The 18,575-nt window shown below is 45.0% G+C and overlaps 1 protein-coding gene across 3 annotated transcripts in view; it reads right to left on the bottom strand.

The window, feature by feature from the left end:
- Nucleotides 1–18,575, bottom strand: part of klf12b (Kruppel-like factor 12b) — a 41,068-nt gene that overhangs the window by 17,629 nt on the left and 4,864 nt on the right. For 2 of the 3 annotated variants that reach the window (XM_047600657.1, XM_047600656.1), the window contains exon 2: nt 6,918–7,000. The exons of the other annotated variant lie outside the window; for it this stretch is intronic. In XM_047600657.1, coding sequence (XP_047456613.1) covers nt 6,918–6,983 — 66 coding nt within the window. In that variant the 5' untranslated portion in view covers nt 6,984–7,000. The remainder of the gene's footprint in view (nt 1–6,917; nt 7,001–18,575) is intronic. 3 annotated transcript variants of the gene reach the window in all.

The raw sequence follows: 18,575 nt of genomic DNA, 5'->3' as shown, positions 1-18,575 counted from the left end.
TGTGCATTATGTGAATAGCTTAATATTGAATGCAGAATGATTATAATAATGTATATTCATAATTTGCACTAGGCAGATTTTAATATGTAGCTACTTAATCTCTCCAGGCGTGGCCTGAAAAACGTTGCAGACCCCTGATTTACAGTGAAATAATCTCCGTGTCCACACATGAGGACACACCAAAAATGACTTCCTGCTCAAAGATGATGCTTAGTTTTTATACTTCTCGGGTCCGACTAATTTCAAATACCTTGAAGACATGAATAATGCATACCAAACTAAAGCTCACGTCTCAGGAGGTTAAAGGTCAGGAATAATTATTTTGTAGGAAAATAACGGTAACGACGCCTGAGAGGAATATTTCAGAACGGTACTATGTATGTAGTAGTATTTATTTAGAGAGGAACGTCTAATTTCCACGTGTTCATTCAAGCGTTCAACTCCTCCTGCGAAGTCCCCTCCGTGAGCATGATGTCATACACAGATGAAATGCAGGAGTAAAGATAGCGTCTCTCACACTCGCCTCCTTTCACTCGTTCTTTCTTTTCTTTTGGCGTGGGCTGCTCTCTCTTTCTCTATCTTTTCCTCCTGTTTTCCATGACTCCCACACGAATGCAGCTCTCTTGGCTCCCACTTGTATCTCTCCTAAATCTCCTTTGTGACGGTGGAAAAACATCATATGGGCTCAATTTCCTGACCGTCTCTCCCTCTTTCTCTTTCCGTCTCTCAGCGACAGGCCTCCTAAGGCCAACGCTGGTGGCTCGTCGTATCCCTCAACACATCTTTCACTTAACACCGAGCAGACTGTAACACAACCGTTCCATCTGTCCGGCCGAGGTTTCAGGAACCTGTTTACTTGGAAAAGATAATAGAGGACACACAAACGGTAGAAAATCCACCACTCACCCCTGCTACCCGCTACTATTTGCTTCCGCGGGCTCCTAAACTCTAGGCCCTCCTTTGATTTCTCGGCTATGTATGTTGAAATTGATGAAAAGTTACATGCGATGTGGCTGGTGTCGGCCCCTCTTCAGTGTGGGAGGGTGCTAGAGCGAGTGTTGATCCTCACAGTGGAGCCTTTCACAGGCTGAGTCACACTCAGGGCAGTCAAGGAGCGCACACATCCAGGATTTTCACTAATCAAACAGGGAAGGTTAATTAAAGTTGGAGAGGATTTTCGGCCAAAAAAAATAAACTGTAGTGTAGATTTTCACCCTCGCTTTTATTTTGGAGACTTGCATATCTTTCCTCTTGTGTAATGCCGACTGAAAGTCGATCTGGGGTGATTTACAATTCTTTCTGACTGGTGTGCGTGTCTGTGTGTGTATACTCATATGTAGTAGCTTACTATTTTTACGCCAGACTTGTATACTCATTTTTCAGCCTACAGGAAATGTTTCAACCCTGTGAATCAAAATAAAAAAAAAAAAAACGCTTCTCACTGGTTAACTCCTCCCCAGTTGGAAAACAAACGCTGCCTCCATGAAATATGCCCTCTGCTGACCTCTGGACCTCAGTGGGGTTCAGCTCAGGGTCACTGGTGTCAGGTCGGGATGCACAGTACATTATAGTCTTGTTCATATATACCACCCACCGTGCACATTCAGTCTCGGTGAACTTGTGCAGCTATTCTTTTGGGGGGAAACCTTTTAAATGGTCTAACTCTACTCTACGATACACTGTATGAAATACCTAAATAATTAATACGGCCTGATCCCAGCACCTAAATCATTTGTCTTTTCATGCAGATGATAAAATTCTTTAGGTTTGCTTTTTTTTCCTAGCTCAGTCGGAGATACTTTAGAGGATTTGTCGTTCATGGCCAAATATATTACAGCCAAAAGTTGCATGGAAAAGACTCTTTCAAGGCTGCTCTCAAAGAAAGAGAGAAACAATACGGGTTCATCTGGGAGAAAATCAGGTAATCTCCCTTAATGCAGACATGTGTACATAGTTATTAGATTTACTGACACCAGCAACAGGACAGGCTTTAGTCACAGGACTTTAGGAGTGCTGAGAATGGAAAATTGCATCAGGGTGTTAGCAGAGTAAGCTTATAACGCTCGCCTTCTACACTTGCACGATTGGATTTTAGTAGTCACCTGGTAGCCAGGCAGCTAATGAATGAACCACTGATGGTAAGGCATGAATGAGGCTGATGCAAGCTCTGCTTTATTGCTCGGCCTGAACTAATGCAGTGCTCACAAACGACGTCTGGAGATACTTGTTCATGCATGCAGGTAGCAGAGCACCCTGTCTTCACAGGATGTGACCGAACGTACTGTACTGTAAATAGATGTATAGACTTGAAGAGTAAAAATAGACCCGGAGTGTAAAATAAATAACTAAATAAACATGTTTAAGTGCACATTGATGCAGCCTGTGCAGATGGATGGAATAATTTCAGTCGAATGTTAGCTGTGATCAAATGCACATGAGACAAGAGGAAAGATGTGCAACAAATGTTTTATGATGCAGCATCGTCCGTTGAGATGGACGGAAAATCATATGAACATGATCATATGACTCTCCCTGTGCACCATCTAAATTCACAGCCGATAGTGTCCATCACTGGAGGGCCGTTAGGGCCAACAAAGCCTTCTCTGCTGGCCTATACTTTATCCCTAGACTTTCATTTTAATATTTTCCATTTAATCTTATTAAATTATTCCCAAAAGCCTATTCTTTTCATTTTATGTCCGTCTCTCAGCTGTGGTGCTTCTGGCATATTTCAGCCATCATGTTGCCATCAGGACTCAATGAAATCTTCCTGGGCCTTCACAATTAAAACTGCAGGCGACTGACGCTTGAAATACATTGTAATTTCAACATTTCAAGCTCCTATACCCAGGCCTTCTCAGTGGCCTACAGTAGCGCCAGCGTTTTGGCGCCCTCCGATCGGAGGGTCGGAGAGACGCTCTGATTTGAGACAAGCTAGCGGTTCGTGTTCATCTGTTGTGAGCTTCACAAGGAAATTGTCCCTATTATAATGTACTGACAGCAATTTGTTGAACTCACAATGGCAGATTGGTTGCAGATCTTCTGAGAAAGCCACTTTCGCGGCAGACTTTGAAGGAAAACCTGGATGTTGTGAGCACAGGCCGCCTAATCCCAGAGCTAGCTAGCCTGACCCAGCCGGGGAAAGAGTGTGTCTGCCACTTCCAGTCAGCAACTATCAGGAGAACTCTGAATTGTTTCTTAAATTCTAGTGAGTAAAACGAGCTATACTGACATCTTTTATGTATCTTTTTGCCATTTTATTGGGTCGACATTGGAACTTCTGCTGGATTTGATGTATGTGGCGCAATCTACGATGTAACGTCCTGTTTTATTGCATGTCCGTGTGATTTTGGTGTTTCTATAGCAACCGTATTAAGAGGTGTTTTTGAGGGAGTTTGGAGGCCATTGAAGGCACAGGTGGAAAATGGCGGCACGGCGAGCCACTGGCGTCCATGTGTATTTGTCAGCTGTTTACACAGAGAAAGTCCTCAAAAGAAACTTCACGTACAGTAATTGTCAAACGTCGGCCCTTGTCTGCTGATCTCTCATCAACTCCCGGTGTAGCCTTTCCTGACAGAGCCTCGGGCTACCATCCAGCTGCTTCTGCACATGATCTCTCTGTGTTTTCATTCTCTGTATAGGAAGTGAGTGTCAAAGTCTGCCTGGAGCCACACTGCCTGAAGGCTTTGAAGCCATTACATCCACTGAGGCTAATCTCAATATTTTGGAAATATTGTCCTTTTGGGTGAGTGTGCGTGGACTTGACTAGAAACTAGTTTTTAGTATTATATGGGTCTCCCTTAGTAATATTCTATGATTAACAAAACTGATGAGGTTGAGCCATGTTTGAAACTGGAGTGGAAAATAACTTGACTCATTAGACAGTCATAGTATTAGCAATGAAATATTTAGTTTTTAAGGCGTTTTCCTTAAAACACAGATTTGCATCAAACTTATTTAGGCATAAACCCAGTGAAAAGCAGAGGAAGCGTTACGATCTACTGTAAGAACCTACAGTCAATTTGACGCCAATCTGCTTGTTGTTACTTTCAGTTGGAGCTTGTGAGTGCACGAATATGGTATGGGAAGTCACGTACATGAAAGTGGTTGGCGATCAAGCGGTAACAGCGGCCGTAGGTCATGAAGACACAGCTGCTAAGCAACTGTCGGCATGGAAACGCCGCCGGGCAATTTTGGACTGATGTAGAAGATATACGCAGGATATCAAAATTGTGATAAAATGTCATAAAATTCCAAATGGGTATCTTAGTTTAACATCTACCAAAGAATTACATTTTTGAAACTTCACAAAACTCGAAAATTTCATCAAAGGAGACGCAACTCGCAAAGCTTTCAGAACATTTAAAAGTTTCAGTTTCTGTGAAAACCACAAAAAGATGAAGACAATCCCATTTGAAATCACCACCAATAAACAATAATAATAATAACAAAAATAACAACAATAGTCCCATCAATTTGTACCTGTAATTTGAGTTGATGTAAAGGCAGCTACATTATAAAAACATCTAGAATTGGCCTACTTTAACCAACGGATGCACCCAGTCACTATTTATTTGAAAATCTGTAAAATAAACATTTGATCTATTGTTAACTGTCCGACTGCATCGCAAGTCTCTCTGAACTACTGTGTACACCGCTGCTCAATCTGTAAACTAGATTAAGGCCTCTAATATAAAATGAAGAAAACAATGAAGCTGTGCCGGTTAATAATGGACCGAACAGTCTGAGAAGTGAATGTGAGGAAACTTTTTGGATTCAACACCACAGACCTCTGTCTGACATTAGCTTAAAGAGAGGCAGTGGAAGAGTAATGACTGCGAGTCAATTCTACACTGCAGATGTGTTTGAGTCACATGTGTATTCTTAATATGACTTCAAGTAAGTAAAAATTCATTCTAATTTGACTCCATGAGTCCAACCAAGAGTTTTGTTGCAAATCTCGTCAGACAAATCAAACTGAACATTGTTGTGGCTTACTCATTCTCATTTCCTTTATTCAAAAGGAGGGGGCGGGCTCAAGTTCATGGTGATACAATTATCATGAATATTAGACACATAGTAGGTTTCTGAGGAACTCTGGCTCGTGTGTTAAAAAAAAAAGGGAACACTTGTGTGGGAAAACAACACGAATGTAAAGTGCGCACAACTGCAAAACAGAAACTTAGTTGCATTTCAGGGTCACGGTTTTCAAACACATCTCAACCGGCAGAGATGGAAAACTTTAGCCACCTCCGCTCTCATTTTGACAGATACACAACACACACGTATGCGCTCAAGCCTACACATACTCACTGACACACATTGATATTTATATATATATATATAAAGATACACTCAACCCAGCTGCCTGCCTCTGTCCTCACGGCATTGTCTTTATTAGGGGATACTCGTTGGCGGGGCAGATTTTCCAGCCCCTTGCAGGCGAATTGTCTAACAAGGCGGACCATTTCCAGCAAGCCCTTGGCCTGACGCCACCCAAATGAAGACCACATTTCTGCAGCAGCCTAAACTGTCTGTCTGCGTCTGCCATCTAAAGGGAAGCTCGGTCTGTTGGGGCGAGATTGGATCTTAGTGCACTTCAAAGCCGTGTGGGCTGCAGCGCTCACATCCTGTCTGTGACTGACATCACTACGTGGAGGATGATTTCAAACCCCAGGCATTAGCTGGCGGCGCTGGAGCGCACGGCTCTCGAACCCTTGAGTCACAGCTGAGAGGGGGACGCGCCGAACGTAGCCACCTGCTGCCTCTCCGTCAAATCCTCAGATGTGGAGAGACAGATTCGGTTCTTATCGTAACACAAAGCACCTCCACAGCCAAACAATTCTCTACAAGACATGAGATAACCTGATCAGCAGCTGGTATTTCTCTCATCCGTCATGGGTTAATACTCTCCTGCTCACATATTAGGGGGGCGCAGATATTATTGATAAGTTGTGAATGGAAATCGATAACAACTGGACGCTAATTCATCATGATTACAAATATTAAGTGGTCTGCACCCACTGCACACACAGCTGTGGCAGCAACACAGAGCCCTTGTAACCTAGCAACAGCTTCACCATAACAAGACCACTTTATTTCTAGGTACGTCAGACCAGCAGAGAGCACCGATACAGTATGTGGGCCATGAAAAGCATCGCACCCAACATGGTCAGTGCATGTAGAAAATAATGAAATGAAATCGTGCGGCGTAGTCTCCAACGTTGCATTGCTGCCGGGGTGGGGGGGATGTAACAACAATCGCATGGGGCTTGTAGTGACAAGCTCTCGTTGTGTGTGACAAATTCATATTGAGTGACGGGAACAAACCAGAGGTGACTGCGAGTGAGCGGAGGCATGCGTGAGATACAGTCGAGATGAAGACGTGATAGTGTCTGCATGATGAAGAAGAGTATCGGCGTGGTGTGTTGTGTATTTTTGTTTTTTTTCTGTGTGTGTGTGTGCAAGAGAAGGAGATTATTCATGTGTGTGTGTCTAAGAAAGCCTGGTGAGGGAGGATAAAGGGAAAAGAAGCAGGATAAGATTTAGAGTTTCCCATGCAACCCCTCCTCCCCAGAGCAGTGACTACATCTGCGCAATCACCCCCAGCCTGCGTGGACTCATGCTGGCCCCAAGTCACCTCCCCAAAAGACCCCAACGCATTCCTGCTCCAGCTGTGGCTCTCCTCCTCCTCCTCCTCCTCCTCCTCCTCTTCCTCCTCCTCCAACCTCTTCTCGGTTCTTACTACCATGCTCTCCGACCACTCCTCTTAGCCCCCACACTCACTCAGTCACTCACTTGCTCAGGCCTGGGAGTGATTATCAGCCCATTGCCGGGAGGAGGAGAGAAGGGAAGGAAAAGCAAGGGGGGGGAGAGAAAAAAAAAGGGAATTGTCTGGAAAACAACTGCTCTCTTACCCCTTGTTCCGATTCCAGGGGCTCAGCTTTGACTCGGACTGCAGGCATTCCGTCAAGCATTAACATCCTGTTTCTTAGGCTGCCTGCGAAGGAACACAGAGGAGGTGTAAGACGGGTGTTTTAGCATGACTAAGCAGGTCCCACACTCGGTTATTCACACATGGACATCGACAATGTTGTGCTTGCACCCACTGAGAAATAAACACATTCTGAATAGACGCGAAATTCGTGTTTCGAAATCATCAGGAGCCGACAGACAAAAGATGCGCACGAACTCAGCCGGGGCGCGCAGCACGATTCCCCCTGTTCTCCTATAATAAAGATTTTCGATTGCCTGGTGGGATGCTGTGAGGCTAATAACACTTCATACGCGGAATAAAAATCCTCTTAAGGCTTCAATGGAATACAAACATGTTCAGTTGCTCAACAGCGGTTGCATCAGAGCAAACTTTTCCTCTCTGGCCACTGATTTTAAAAAAAAATAAATAAATAAAGGACAATAAATGGAAATCTAAAAAGTGGAATTGTAACAGTTCTGAAGATAACATTTTATGTAATATTGATGCCCCCCCCACCACCCCCACCCCGTGCGTCTGTGCACTCTGAGTCTGCAAAGTGGGCAGCAGTGCCCGTCTCCTCAGCTCCGTGCTGTGGCTTTAAGAGGGATACTCAGATGGAGCCAATGACAACAATGCATGTTCCGTATCCCTCAGCTGGGGCCGACCTGAGGTAACCCTCCCTCTTATTATTTTAGCAGCAGTACATGGAGGAATGCAAGCAAGGCAAATAGACTCTAAACATCTCTATTACTCTCCGCTGCTGGCACCAGCGGCAGAGTTTGTGGCCCAATCCTTGCAGTCAGCAGCACCGCGGGCCGCTATTATTCTAAGATAAAAAAAAAAAAAGAGAGAGAGAGAGAGAGAGAGAGAGAGAGAGAAAAAAAAAGCTCAGTCGATGATGAATGACACATATCACCCCTATGTAGGTTGTGGCTAACAACTACAGCTCATATCTCACATCCAAATTTTTTTTCTTTTTCTTTTTTTACTCACCACATAATTCCACTCACGATCAAAACATTCCTATAAAAACTGTTACGGCGAAATCATTTAATGCAACCCTGTAGTTCTTGCACCTCTCAAACTCTCAAGCAAAAGGGCTAATCCTGACTGTTTGTGTGCGAGGGCGGTAGAGTAAGAAGGAGGATTTACTCCCTCAGTCTGCAACCCCCCCCCACCCACCCACACACCCCACTCCCCCCCACAGATCTCGCCTCTCAGGTCTAAGTCCCTCAGGTACCCTTTCTGTGCTGCTATTGTATTGTTGTCCAGGATGTCCTTCGGCTGCAGGTCTTGGTAGGCCCAGATAGCGTTGCCGTGGCAACGGGTTGGGGCGGGTGGAGCTACAGCCTCAGTCCAGCCTCAAGCCATGTGTTGAGGAGGAGAAGAGAGAGGAGTGCAGTGGGAAAGGTTTGCCTTTCATTGGATGACCATCATTCACGCGGAGGCATTCTCTTCTTAATATTTTCCAGAAGGAGACAGATAAAGTCTTGATTTTCTTTTTTTTTTCTTTTTTATCCTTGGAGTGAACTATCAAGAGGTTTTCCTTTCTCATGCTTGTTTGTCCTTTATTCTTAATGCAACTGGAAAAAAAAAAAAAAAAAAGAGAGAGAGGGGCACTCCCCTTCCACACATTTCCACAGTCCAGTTAATCTAGAGGTCCGGGAGCGCCTTCCTAATGAACTGACCTGCGGAAGGCTATTCATAGGAAATCAATGGCCCACTACACACCTCTGCTTGTGACAGTAATGACCAAAGAGCAAAAAGCAGCGAGAGAGAGACTTAACACGGAGTAATGAGCTCGCAGGGAGATGCTGCGCGTTGAGGATTTCTTTGTCGAACAACTTTGACTGAAGTTGGCTGCTTTTCCCACGACGGGATCGCGACTAAGCAAATTTGTTCAGGGTGATAAAGTAATGCATATCCAGTATTGTGTATTACTGAATTCGGCTCAGGAGGCTCAGGCTTTCAACCAATGGTGTTCTGTCCATCAGCGTGAGGCACTGTGTGTGGGAGATGGAGAAGTGTGTGTGTGTGAGTTGGGGGGGTGGGGTGGGGGGGTCTGGACTGGAAGGAAACGGGGTAGATTAAGATCACCTTTCCATTTGCTGCACTCTGAAATGAAATGGCCATCCCAGGTGTGTGGGGGAGTTGGATGGAGAGAGGAGGGCAGTGGAGTGTTGAGGCATCTCATTTCTCCTTCCTACAAGCTCTCCTGTCCCCAACCAAAATCCCCCGACAAAAAAAAAATAAATAAATAAGAGAAAGGCAAAGGGAGCAGGTGAAAACTGAGGTCAGTTTGAGAAAAAGCCCCAAACACGCTCCTCTGTTTACAGCTCTCTTTGTTTTGCTGCTTATTTGTGTGTCTGTTTAATGCATTTCAGAGGATGAACCGTAACTCCCACCACATATCCGCATCTGTGACCTCAGGTCCAATATCTCTCAGTTCTCTGATGGCTATCGACTCTGCGCGGGCTGAGGCAACTGTAGCCGGGGAAGAGGAATAAAGGCTGGCCAAACCAAAACTGAACTGAACACAGTAGCTGAATCAATCAGAGGAGACAACCCTCTCTGGAACATCTCTGACCTTCTCAGATCAAAGTTTGACCTCATACATTAGCGACACAAACCATTATACGTGCACACATAACACGGAAAAAAAAAAAGAAGAAGAAAAAAGAGCCAGTTACGTTGCAGTACGCGTGCTGACAAAATTTCAATGCAGTTGAATTTATTGGATTTTATTTGAGCAACTGTTAATTCTTGAGGTTTATCAAAGAAGCACGATGACTGGCAAATAACGCTAAAAGGTGTGCTGGTGCAGTGGGTGGCGAGTGTGAAGACAGATCCTGTTCAACACGGGTTTTGCACGCTCGCTCGCAAAAAACATTTTTTATTTTTATTTTTTTCATTTTCGTCCAAATGAAAAGTTACGCTTAAAACGACCTCATGAAACCAGATTTAGTATCTGGCCGCGCGTACCCTCTCCTCTCCCTCTCGTGTGGACTTCCTTGGACACACACACACGCGCGCGCAGTAACACCACACTCCCTCGGAACACACTGCAACAGACGGGCCCCGCCAATGCTTTGTTCCCATGTCGAGCGCCCAGAGCAACTGGGTGCATCTGTGTCACAGAGGCTGGACCTGCTGCCACGGGCTCCGAGGATGGAAGATAGATGGGAAGGAGGGGTGAGAGGAAGGGAAGGGTGCAGTGAATTCTGGGAGATATGCGAGTAAGGATTAAGGAGGGAGATAGCAGAAGAGGTGAGCGAGGGAGCGCCGAATTGCTGGCAAGAGCAGTGGTTAGGGAAGTAATCAAGGGGAGTTGAGGGGGTGGGGGTGGCGGTGGTGGTGGTGGGGGGGTTGTTTAGTGGAGAGGAGGAGGGGCGGGAGTCAGGGAAGCGAGAGCGGGTAGAGAGGGGATATGGACCCAAGCCAAGGCCCGGTCGAGCGCAAAGCACACGGTGCAAGAATGCCAACAGAACCCCCCCCCCCCCCGCTTCCCTTCCCCTCCCCTCCCTCCCGGTCCTCTACCACAGAGTAGAAAGAAAAAGGGAAAGCAGCATGGAAAAACACTTTCAAATGCTGCAAATCAGAAACAAATGACGGGCCACGGCGCTAAAGGTGCAAACGCACAGAAAGGACAGAGCCGTAGGTGATGTGAGACGAGCGTTTCCTGTGCTCCGCCGCTGGCCTCTTTGCTGCGCTCACTTCCCTCTTCTGTGCCCCTGGACACCCCGATGTGACACATTGGCCTGATAACCAGCCTACAACTGCTCGCTCACCAGCACGCTACTCCACTTCCTCCCTTTTTTTGACTCGCTCAGAGCAGGAACTTTTTTTTGAAAAGCGGCGAAAGCGAACCACCTCTTTAACGAGGTTAGAGAAGACTCTTGCAAGACAAAGAGACTACTTTTGGGACACTTTTACAGGCCTTGTCAAAACGAAGATTGATTATACGGCGCATTAATTGAAAAGAACACAATCTCGTTCATCATCAGACTAAATAAAGTCTGATTTTCAAACCTCGACATCAGCCGGCTCCGTGTTAAGCTCTTCATGACCTCATCGTGTTGGCCTCACGCTGCCCTTGAGAGTCATTCGAATAGTTTCCTCTAGAGTTGATGCCTTAAGAGTAACTGCACACCAGGAAAATGATGGCACTCGGTTTGGTCAAAGTCGACCGACTGAGGTCAGTGCTGTCCCTCAACGGTACACCACATAACTGAAGCAATATTGAAATTTAGTCGTAATTAAGAAAGAGCAACACTGGCTAAAATGACCCTGCTAAACTCAGTGATCGATGTGGTTATCATCAAATTGCATGGGTTTAAGAGCTTATTATACTAGTGATTTTTATATAAGTCACCCACTTATATTGTATTAAGTCTTATGGCCGCTCTGATTGACAGGTGGGTGCCATCACAGGTCGCTAGCACCTCAGCTCCACGCCACCTAATTGTCCCTTTTTTATTAAGCTTGGTTTATCCCCACTCCAGAGAGCAGAACTGAGCCTGCAATGATGTAACCATTTATACTGCCATTTACATTTACAGCTGCATACTTCTGTAATTACACCGGTAAAACGCCAAGTTAGTCAATGCTGAGTCTGTCTCCGTCCTTCAAACGGCGGCAACTGGAACTGGGCGACTCATCTTGGAGCCGAAGTTAATAAATGTTAATAAATTAAATCACCGCAGTGCAAAGAGAGAGAAGACGTCTGTGTGGATGGGGTGTGGGAGGCAGGGGGAGGCGGGCGGCGCTCGTCCGTCTGCTGAGAGATGCGGACGAGGAAATGCACGTCGGACCAGGCGCGGCTAATGTTGTGTAGGGGGCGAAGCTGCGCCATACTTGGGGTGTGGATCTGACACGTAGCCATAAATGAGGCTTTAGCTGGAGTAAGGTGGAGTCGGGCGCTGCCAAGATGGCGACGACCGGACCAACCGCACCCAGCGTCAAGGCTTAACCTAGAACTGATTCTCTTGACGTTGTCTGAAGTAGAAAACCCCAAATTCATCTAACTTGAGCCCCACTGAATGCTTATTTCCTCTGTTAAGACAAAACGTATGGTGAGCTTTGGGTCAAAATCAAAGCAACAGATGATCCAAAGACAATGGAGCATACATTTCCCATAATGCAACCCATGTGTCTTTGCTACGTCTGGCCACCATCCTCATCCTTTAATTTGATGTATCCTACTTGTCAGGTTGCCTTCAACTCGCAAAACATGATCAAGGCTTACGCTGCCATGATGTGACAAACCTCATAGCCGCCGAGGGCACATAACATCAGTTATCACAGGCTGCGTAGCACTCCCCACGATGACTTGACGTTTAATGACGTTCTAACCCCGTCATACCAGGCAAGCACATACCAGGTAAACCAGTCATACGTGTGTTGAAGTGCGCTTTCCTTCAGAGTTTACTCCTGGATGCTCTGACATGGACATAGTCTCCTTTTTTTTTTTTTTTTCTAATCAGTCCTGGCACTCTGTGAATGGCCTCAGAATTTCCATTTCATAAGCCGTATTTTCCTTGGCAGGAGCAGCAACCGAAGTCTTTTGGATGCTTCTGGGACATTTTTGAACGGGGCTCAAGAAGAGAGCGGAGTTGCTGCGTCTCTGCGCGTATAAAAGCGTCGACCTCTCTAACCTGACGACAAGCACAATGCCATCAAAGCCACAGCTTACGCGCGCTACTCTTTTTTTTTTTTTCATTTCCTTTTTTTAAATGGTGGAGGAAAAAAAAAATCCCTTCAGGGTTAAAACCCTCTTAAAGATGCACTCATCTGATGCTTTTTTACCTCAAATCACCCAGCCCACTTCCTCTGAGAGTAAATTCGTTCCACAGAGGAAAAACACTGCTTTCTTTATGAACCCAGCTATTAATAGACAAAACACACTTGTCGTGCGTTGGCTAATTTAATTTTTGGGACATACAACAAAACAAAAATGAGAATTCATAAGGTCCCAAGTATTTAAACTGAAACCTGGTGGTATGATAAACACATAATACCTTTGTAAATAGAAGGCAAAGGGAGCTGATGAAGACTGAGTGTGACATATACGCATAGTACGACCCATCCTTAAAGCTGTAGAAGTAGATACAATCGATAAAATGCTTCCCAAAGATGTTCCGTGTACATGCATGTAAATGCATTTAGGAAACTAAAAACACTGTGCTGAATACCTCCAAAGATGGATACTGAAAAACAAATTGCACAGGTTGAATGCAGATGGCCGAGGATGCGCATTGATTTCATCGATCCATGTGTCAGAATACACGCCAGGCTCCATTGTGGTCAGACCCAGCTTCAAAAAACCCTCAAAAAAACTAATGCATATTTAGAAGAAAAGACATGTTGTGGTGATTAAGCTTGGAAAGCTTCGTACAGTACACAACAAATTAACTGACAATGGCTTGTTATCATATTTTTTATGAAATACAGCATTTTGTGCTATGTGAATTTCATGTAATATCGGGATAAAGGAGGCTCCACATGTCAAGTTTGATATAATATGTGATGTGGAAATTGGCAACACATTGTGGGGGGTTATTTATTTATTTTGTTCCTGCACAATGTCTTAGTTATGTAAGTTCCTGAGTGCATGTGTATGTAGTACAAAATGTCCTGTCGTACACATTGTGTAGGTTAGAAATTTGCAACAGCAGTAATAAATGGAAAGTCAGATGAGTGTGATATTGTGGGCGCATAAATCTGAGTACACATTGCGGGCACCTCCCTTTTGGAGACAAAAGTCCTCATAATGTAAATCATGTGGAGACTTTGTTAGCTTCCAAGTAATAAATGCAAGTCAATGAAACGTACCCCGAAGTGATGAAAACACCACTGAGTCTGTGAGAGACAGGGAGAAGGAAAGAGAAAGAGAAATAAAGAGCAGTAAACTCATGTTGTTCTTGCCTGAGCCAGAGAGCTCAGCACCTGAGAGGAAACCAACTCTATGTACAGAGCTGATTCCCATATAAATAAGCAGACAACACACACACATATACACACACAAACAACACACATTTGCGCACTAGCAGGGCCCGCGGAAGTTCCCATATTCTGGTGGATTGCCCTTGGGTCCTTGCTATTTCTGCCAGGGGCAGGGGGATCCTGTGTCAGTAATCCTGTCAGGATGAGGGGGATGAGGTCGCCGGATGCAGCTCACGTCCACTGGTTTCACCAGAGTGCACACACACACACACACACACACACACATGCATGCATTCACGCAAATGAGAATAATTTGTAGGGACTCGTTACTGGGTGGACAATACAACGATTCAATTGTGGAAGCAAGTTTGCTAAACAAGCTTACAGAAAAATAGAAGATATTATAAAAGTAGCCAGGGCAACTCTCAGTAATTAGCCTAAACACGGTGCGGAATTACTGCTGGCATCACTTTTCCCCCTCAGAGAACAAATTTGAGAAAAGAAAGATGCATGTTCACTGAAGATGTAAAGCAAAACTGTCCCGATTTCATTTGAAGCAATGACAGAGCGTTGCTTAGACAAGTCGCATTAGCGGGGGTCAGCATCAGGTGGAAGGCTAACAGAAGAAAACGTAGAGAGAAAAGGTGTGACTCCACTTTGTTTTTTGTTTTTTTTTACCAAATGAAGAAATCGCAGTGGAGACAGTGACATAAGATAGATGTTGCACATGCACAGTGGTTAGCTAGCTATGCGAGCAGGCAGATGTTTGTGTCTTTTGTAACAGTTTTTCTGCTAGCATATTGCTAGAAAGAAAACGAGGCTAGCACATTGTTTTTTTGTCTCTCAGCTGTGGTTTTAGCATTGCTATTAGCCTGGCCACTGTCCAAATCAAGACAAATTGCAATTTGAAGCCCTCGATCTACGACTTTTGACTTGTTACTGCACTTTTACTTACTTATCTAGTAATGCAAACCGAATGTCTGTTATGAAAGTCTATCAAGCCCTGGATCACAATATATCAAGTGAATTGACGTCCAATATTCCTTCTTTTCTTTCCTCTGTTCTTATCACTCGTTTTTTCCACTTGCAGGATAAAGTTTGCGTTGCTGCCGTTCCACCGTCCACCTACCACCACTTGGGAAAAGCTATAGCTGTTAGCTATTGGAGAAAACAAAAGCACTATCCTGTAAAGCCTTTCAAGCTTTAATTTTCCCGGGGTAGATTTTATTTCCGACAGCAGACACAAATTCAGAGCGAAAGCAAGGCTTATAGGGAACCACTGTAAACGCTGATGGTGTCATTCATCTATAACCATTTCGTTGTGCAATCAAAATTTACATAACGTCCATCGCTTCTTCAGATGTGTTATATGCAAAAATAGATACATAGATTTTGGTTTCCTGATTGCAAGGGGTGAAGTCAAATCCATTTTGAATCTCTTTCTCTGTTTTTTTTTTTTGTGTGTGTGTTTTTTTTTTCTGTGACAATTTGTCATTGTGAAATCCCCACCTCCACCATTGCCACCTCCGTCCCTTCTCGGTCTTGTGAAACTGTGGGAAATGAAGAAGCTGTTTATTCTGAGAGGAAACACTCAAAGCGAAAAGAAGAGTCGGCCGCTGTCTGGTTTGTCTGCGTCTCCGTCTGTGTGTCAAATGCACTTCTTATAAAGCCGACTTCCTGAGCCCGTGCTCTGTTCTACAATCTGGCTAACACACACACGCACACACACACACACACACACACACACACACACACACACATACACAAACCTTGTGACCTCTGCCTGCACCCACAATGAACCATATTTATCTTAGATACAGAGACAGACACACACATGAATATAAACTCTCACTCAATATTGCAGCACTGCCTGTGAAAGAAGAATATGGATGCCCATTCAACACAAACAGCCACCCACACACACCTACAGTATGCACACACAAGCCATGCACAAATACTCACACTCCTCCACAGAGAGGTAAACAGAAGAGTCTGACATCCTCTTGCATCATGTGCCTCAAATGCAGCAGAGAAACAGCTAAACAAGCTGTGACCGTGACAGCTCTAAAGTGAGGTGGCATTACTCAACTGAGCTTCGACTTCGAAGTCAAAGCAATTTGTGACACCATTCTACACAATTTGCGTCCAGTTGTAGCTCACTTTTGATGTAATCACGAGAAAGAGCACGTTAAATATTGAGCAGGAGGGCTGGAATCGGCTAAAAGATGCCACGAAGCAGCTCCTGGAGGGCCGGTTTACTGTGAGGTCTTCTTGCCTCAACATAATCCGGTGACCTCTCAGGAACACCACACACACCCGCACACATCTCAGTAAACGCAGTAGGGTCAGTGGCTGTGCATCTAAAATAGCCTCTGACACAAAAACCTCACTTGCACCAAAGGAGGGGGAGGTGGAGACAAGCAAACGAGGGATAAATGTGAGAAGTACTTTGGCGTAGCCTCTCAGAAAGATTCTGTAATAATCGCTGCAAGTTTCAGGTGAAATTTGCATACCGATAATGCTAAAGCGCACATGCGACAGAGAGGGAGATAGAGAGGCGGAGAGAAAGAGGTCAGCTCTCGAGGATCAATAAAAAATGCACTCAGTGACTCTGTACCAATCTCTTATTTACTCTCACTTCATAGGTCCTCGGTTGAGGTGATCACACCGCAGCATTCATTAATCGCTTCTACCAGCCACTGTTAATGAAATAATGGAACTATATTCCAAACTATGCTGAATAGAAAATATTTTTGGCAGCTTTGAATAAAAAAGTACACATTGGATTAGCATCCTCGCAATAACCTGCTTCCTTCCCACCACCTACTCCCCCCCACCCCCCACCCAAGGGATGACAGCACACTCCTGCCCTAATGGGGAATTCTTTGAGTGGGCTACTGCCTTTTATCCCCCTAGGCTCTGATAGCATGTGTGTATGCACTTGTGTTCCAACATGTATGCCTGAACGCGTTCCCCCTTCCCCCAACATATGCATCGTGCACATACTACCCACAAAAGCACGTCTTCTGAATGCATCAGAGCACATGTGCATTCACATGCACTCTCAAGGATCGACCTAGATGTTTTACAATAACTGTACAATGCAAGCATGCAGAGGCACCGATACACTGACTCATCTACAGTATCCACTGTAAACAACTCGGGTAGAAATAATATCGGCTTAAACACTTAAACACACACACTCTTATTTTTTTTTTTTTTCGCCTCTCTTGCTTTGGCCTTTTTTTCTCACTCGCTATCTCTGGTGATACAAACAGAGGCGTGCACACAGGCGTACACACAGGCACGCAAGCATGCCCCTTAATGTTTAATAGCCTTGCGGGGTCCTCTTGATGCAGCATCACCGAGCGCCTACCCTATATAACCTCACTTTGTGCTGACACAACCAAATTCACCCCAACTCAGAGCACATGGAAACAGACAATAACGTACCAAACAAAACATTCCAACACACTGACACTCATTACATCAAATGTGCCCAGTTATTTTTGCTCACCGAGATTTTCCCCTCGGTTTGACCCATTCCAGCTCTCCAACACCACTCAATAAAAACCAGCAGCTGTGTTTACCTCTATTACTCATCTACTCACGCCTTCACTTCAATTCTCTTTTCCTCGCTTTTTGAGCCTTTGCCGTGCCATGCTGATACCTGGTTGAAGCAGCAGGAAAAAAAAAGAAGCTACAGACCATGGTTAGAACCTAAAGTTGGCCTCCTCGTTGCTGTTTACATACACTACTTTGTCAAAAGTATCTCATGTTCGTCTGCCTTTACATGCGTATGAACTTAAGTGACATCCCATTCTTAATCCACTGGGTTTAATATGACGTTGGTTCACCCTTTGCAGCTGTGACAGCTTCAACTCTTCAGGAAAGGCTTTCCTCAAGGGAATTTTTGACCATTCTTCCAGAAGCGCATTTGTGAGGTCAGACACTGATGTTGCACGAGAAGACCTGGCTCAAAGCCTTCGTTGTAATTTATTCCAAAGGTGTTCTATTGGGTTGATGTCAGGAATTTGTGCAGGCCAGTCAAGTTCTTCCACACCAAACTCCCTCATCCATGTCTTTATGGACATTGCTTTGTGCACTGGTGCACAGTCATGATGGAACATGAAGGGTTCATGCCCAAACGATTCCCGCAAAGTTGGGAGCAATGGAATTGTCCAAAATATCTTGGTATGCTGAAGCATTCAGAGTTCCTTTCACTGGAACTAAGGGGCCAAGGCCAGCTCCTGAAAGACAACCCCACACCATAATCCCCCTCCACCAAACTTCACACTTGGCACAATGCAGTCAGACAAGTACCGTTCTCCTGGCAACCACCAAACCCAGACTGATCCATCAGATAGAAAGATGGAGAAGCGTGATTCGTCACTCCAGAGAACATCTCCACTGCTCTAGAATACAGCGGCGGCTGCTTTGCGCCACTGCATCTGACACTTTGTATTACGCTTGGTGATGTATGGCTTGGATGCAGCTGCTTGGCCGTAGAAACCCACTCCATGAAGCTCTCTATGAGCTGTCCTTGTGCTAACCTGAAGGCCACATGAAGTTTGGAGATCTGCAGGGTTTGACTCTGCGGAAAGGTGGTGACCTTTGCGCACTATGATCCTCAGCATCCGCTGACACGGGTCTGTCA

This window comes from Mugil cephalus, chromosome 12, assembly GCF_022458985.1.
Source record: "Mugil cephalus isolate CIBA_MC_2020 chromosome 12, CIBA_Mcephalus_1.1, whole genome shotgun sequence".
Lineage (NCBI taxonomy): Eukaryota > Metazoa > Chordata > Actinopteri > Mugiliformes > Mugilidae > Mugil > Mugil cephalus.
The sequence above is the reverse complement of the archived record's forward strand: the minus strand, read 5'-3'. Positions and strand labels throughout refer to the sequence as shown.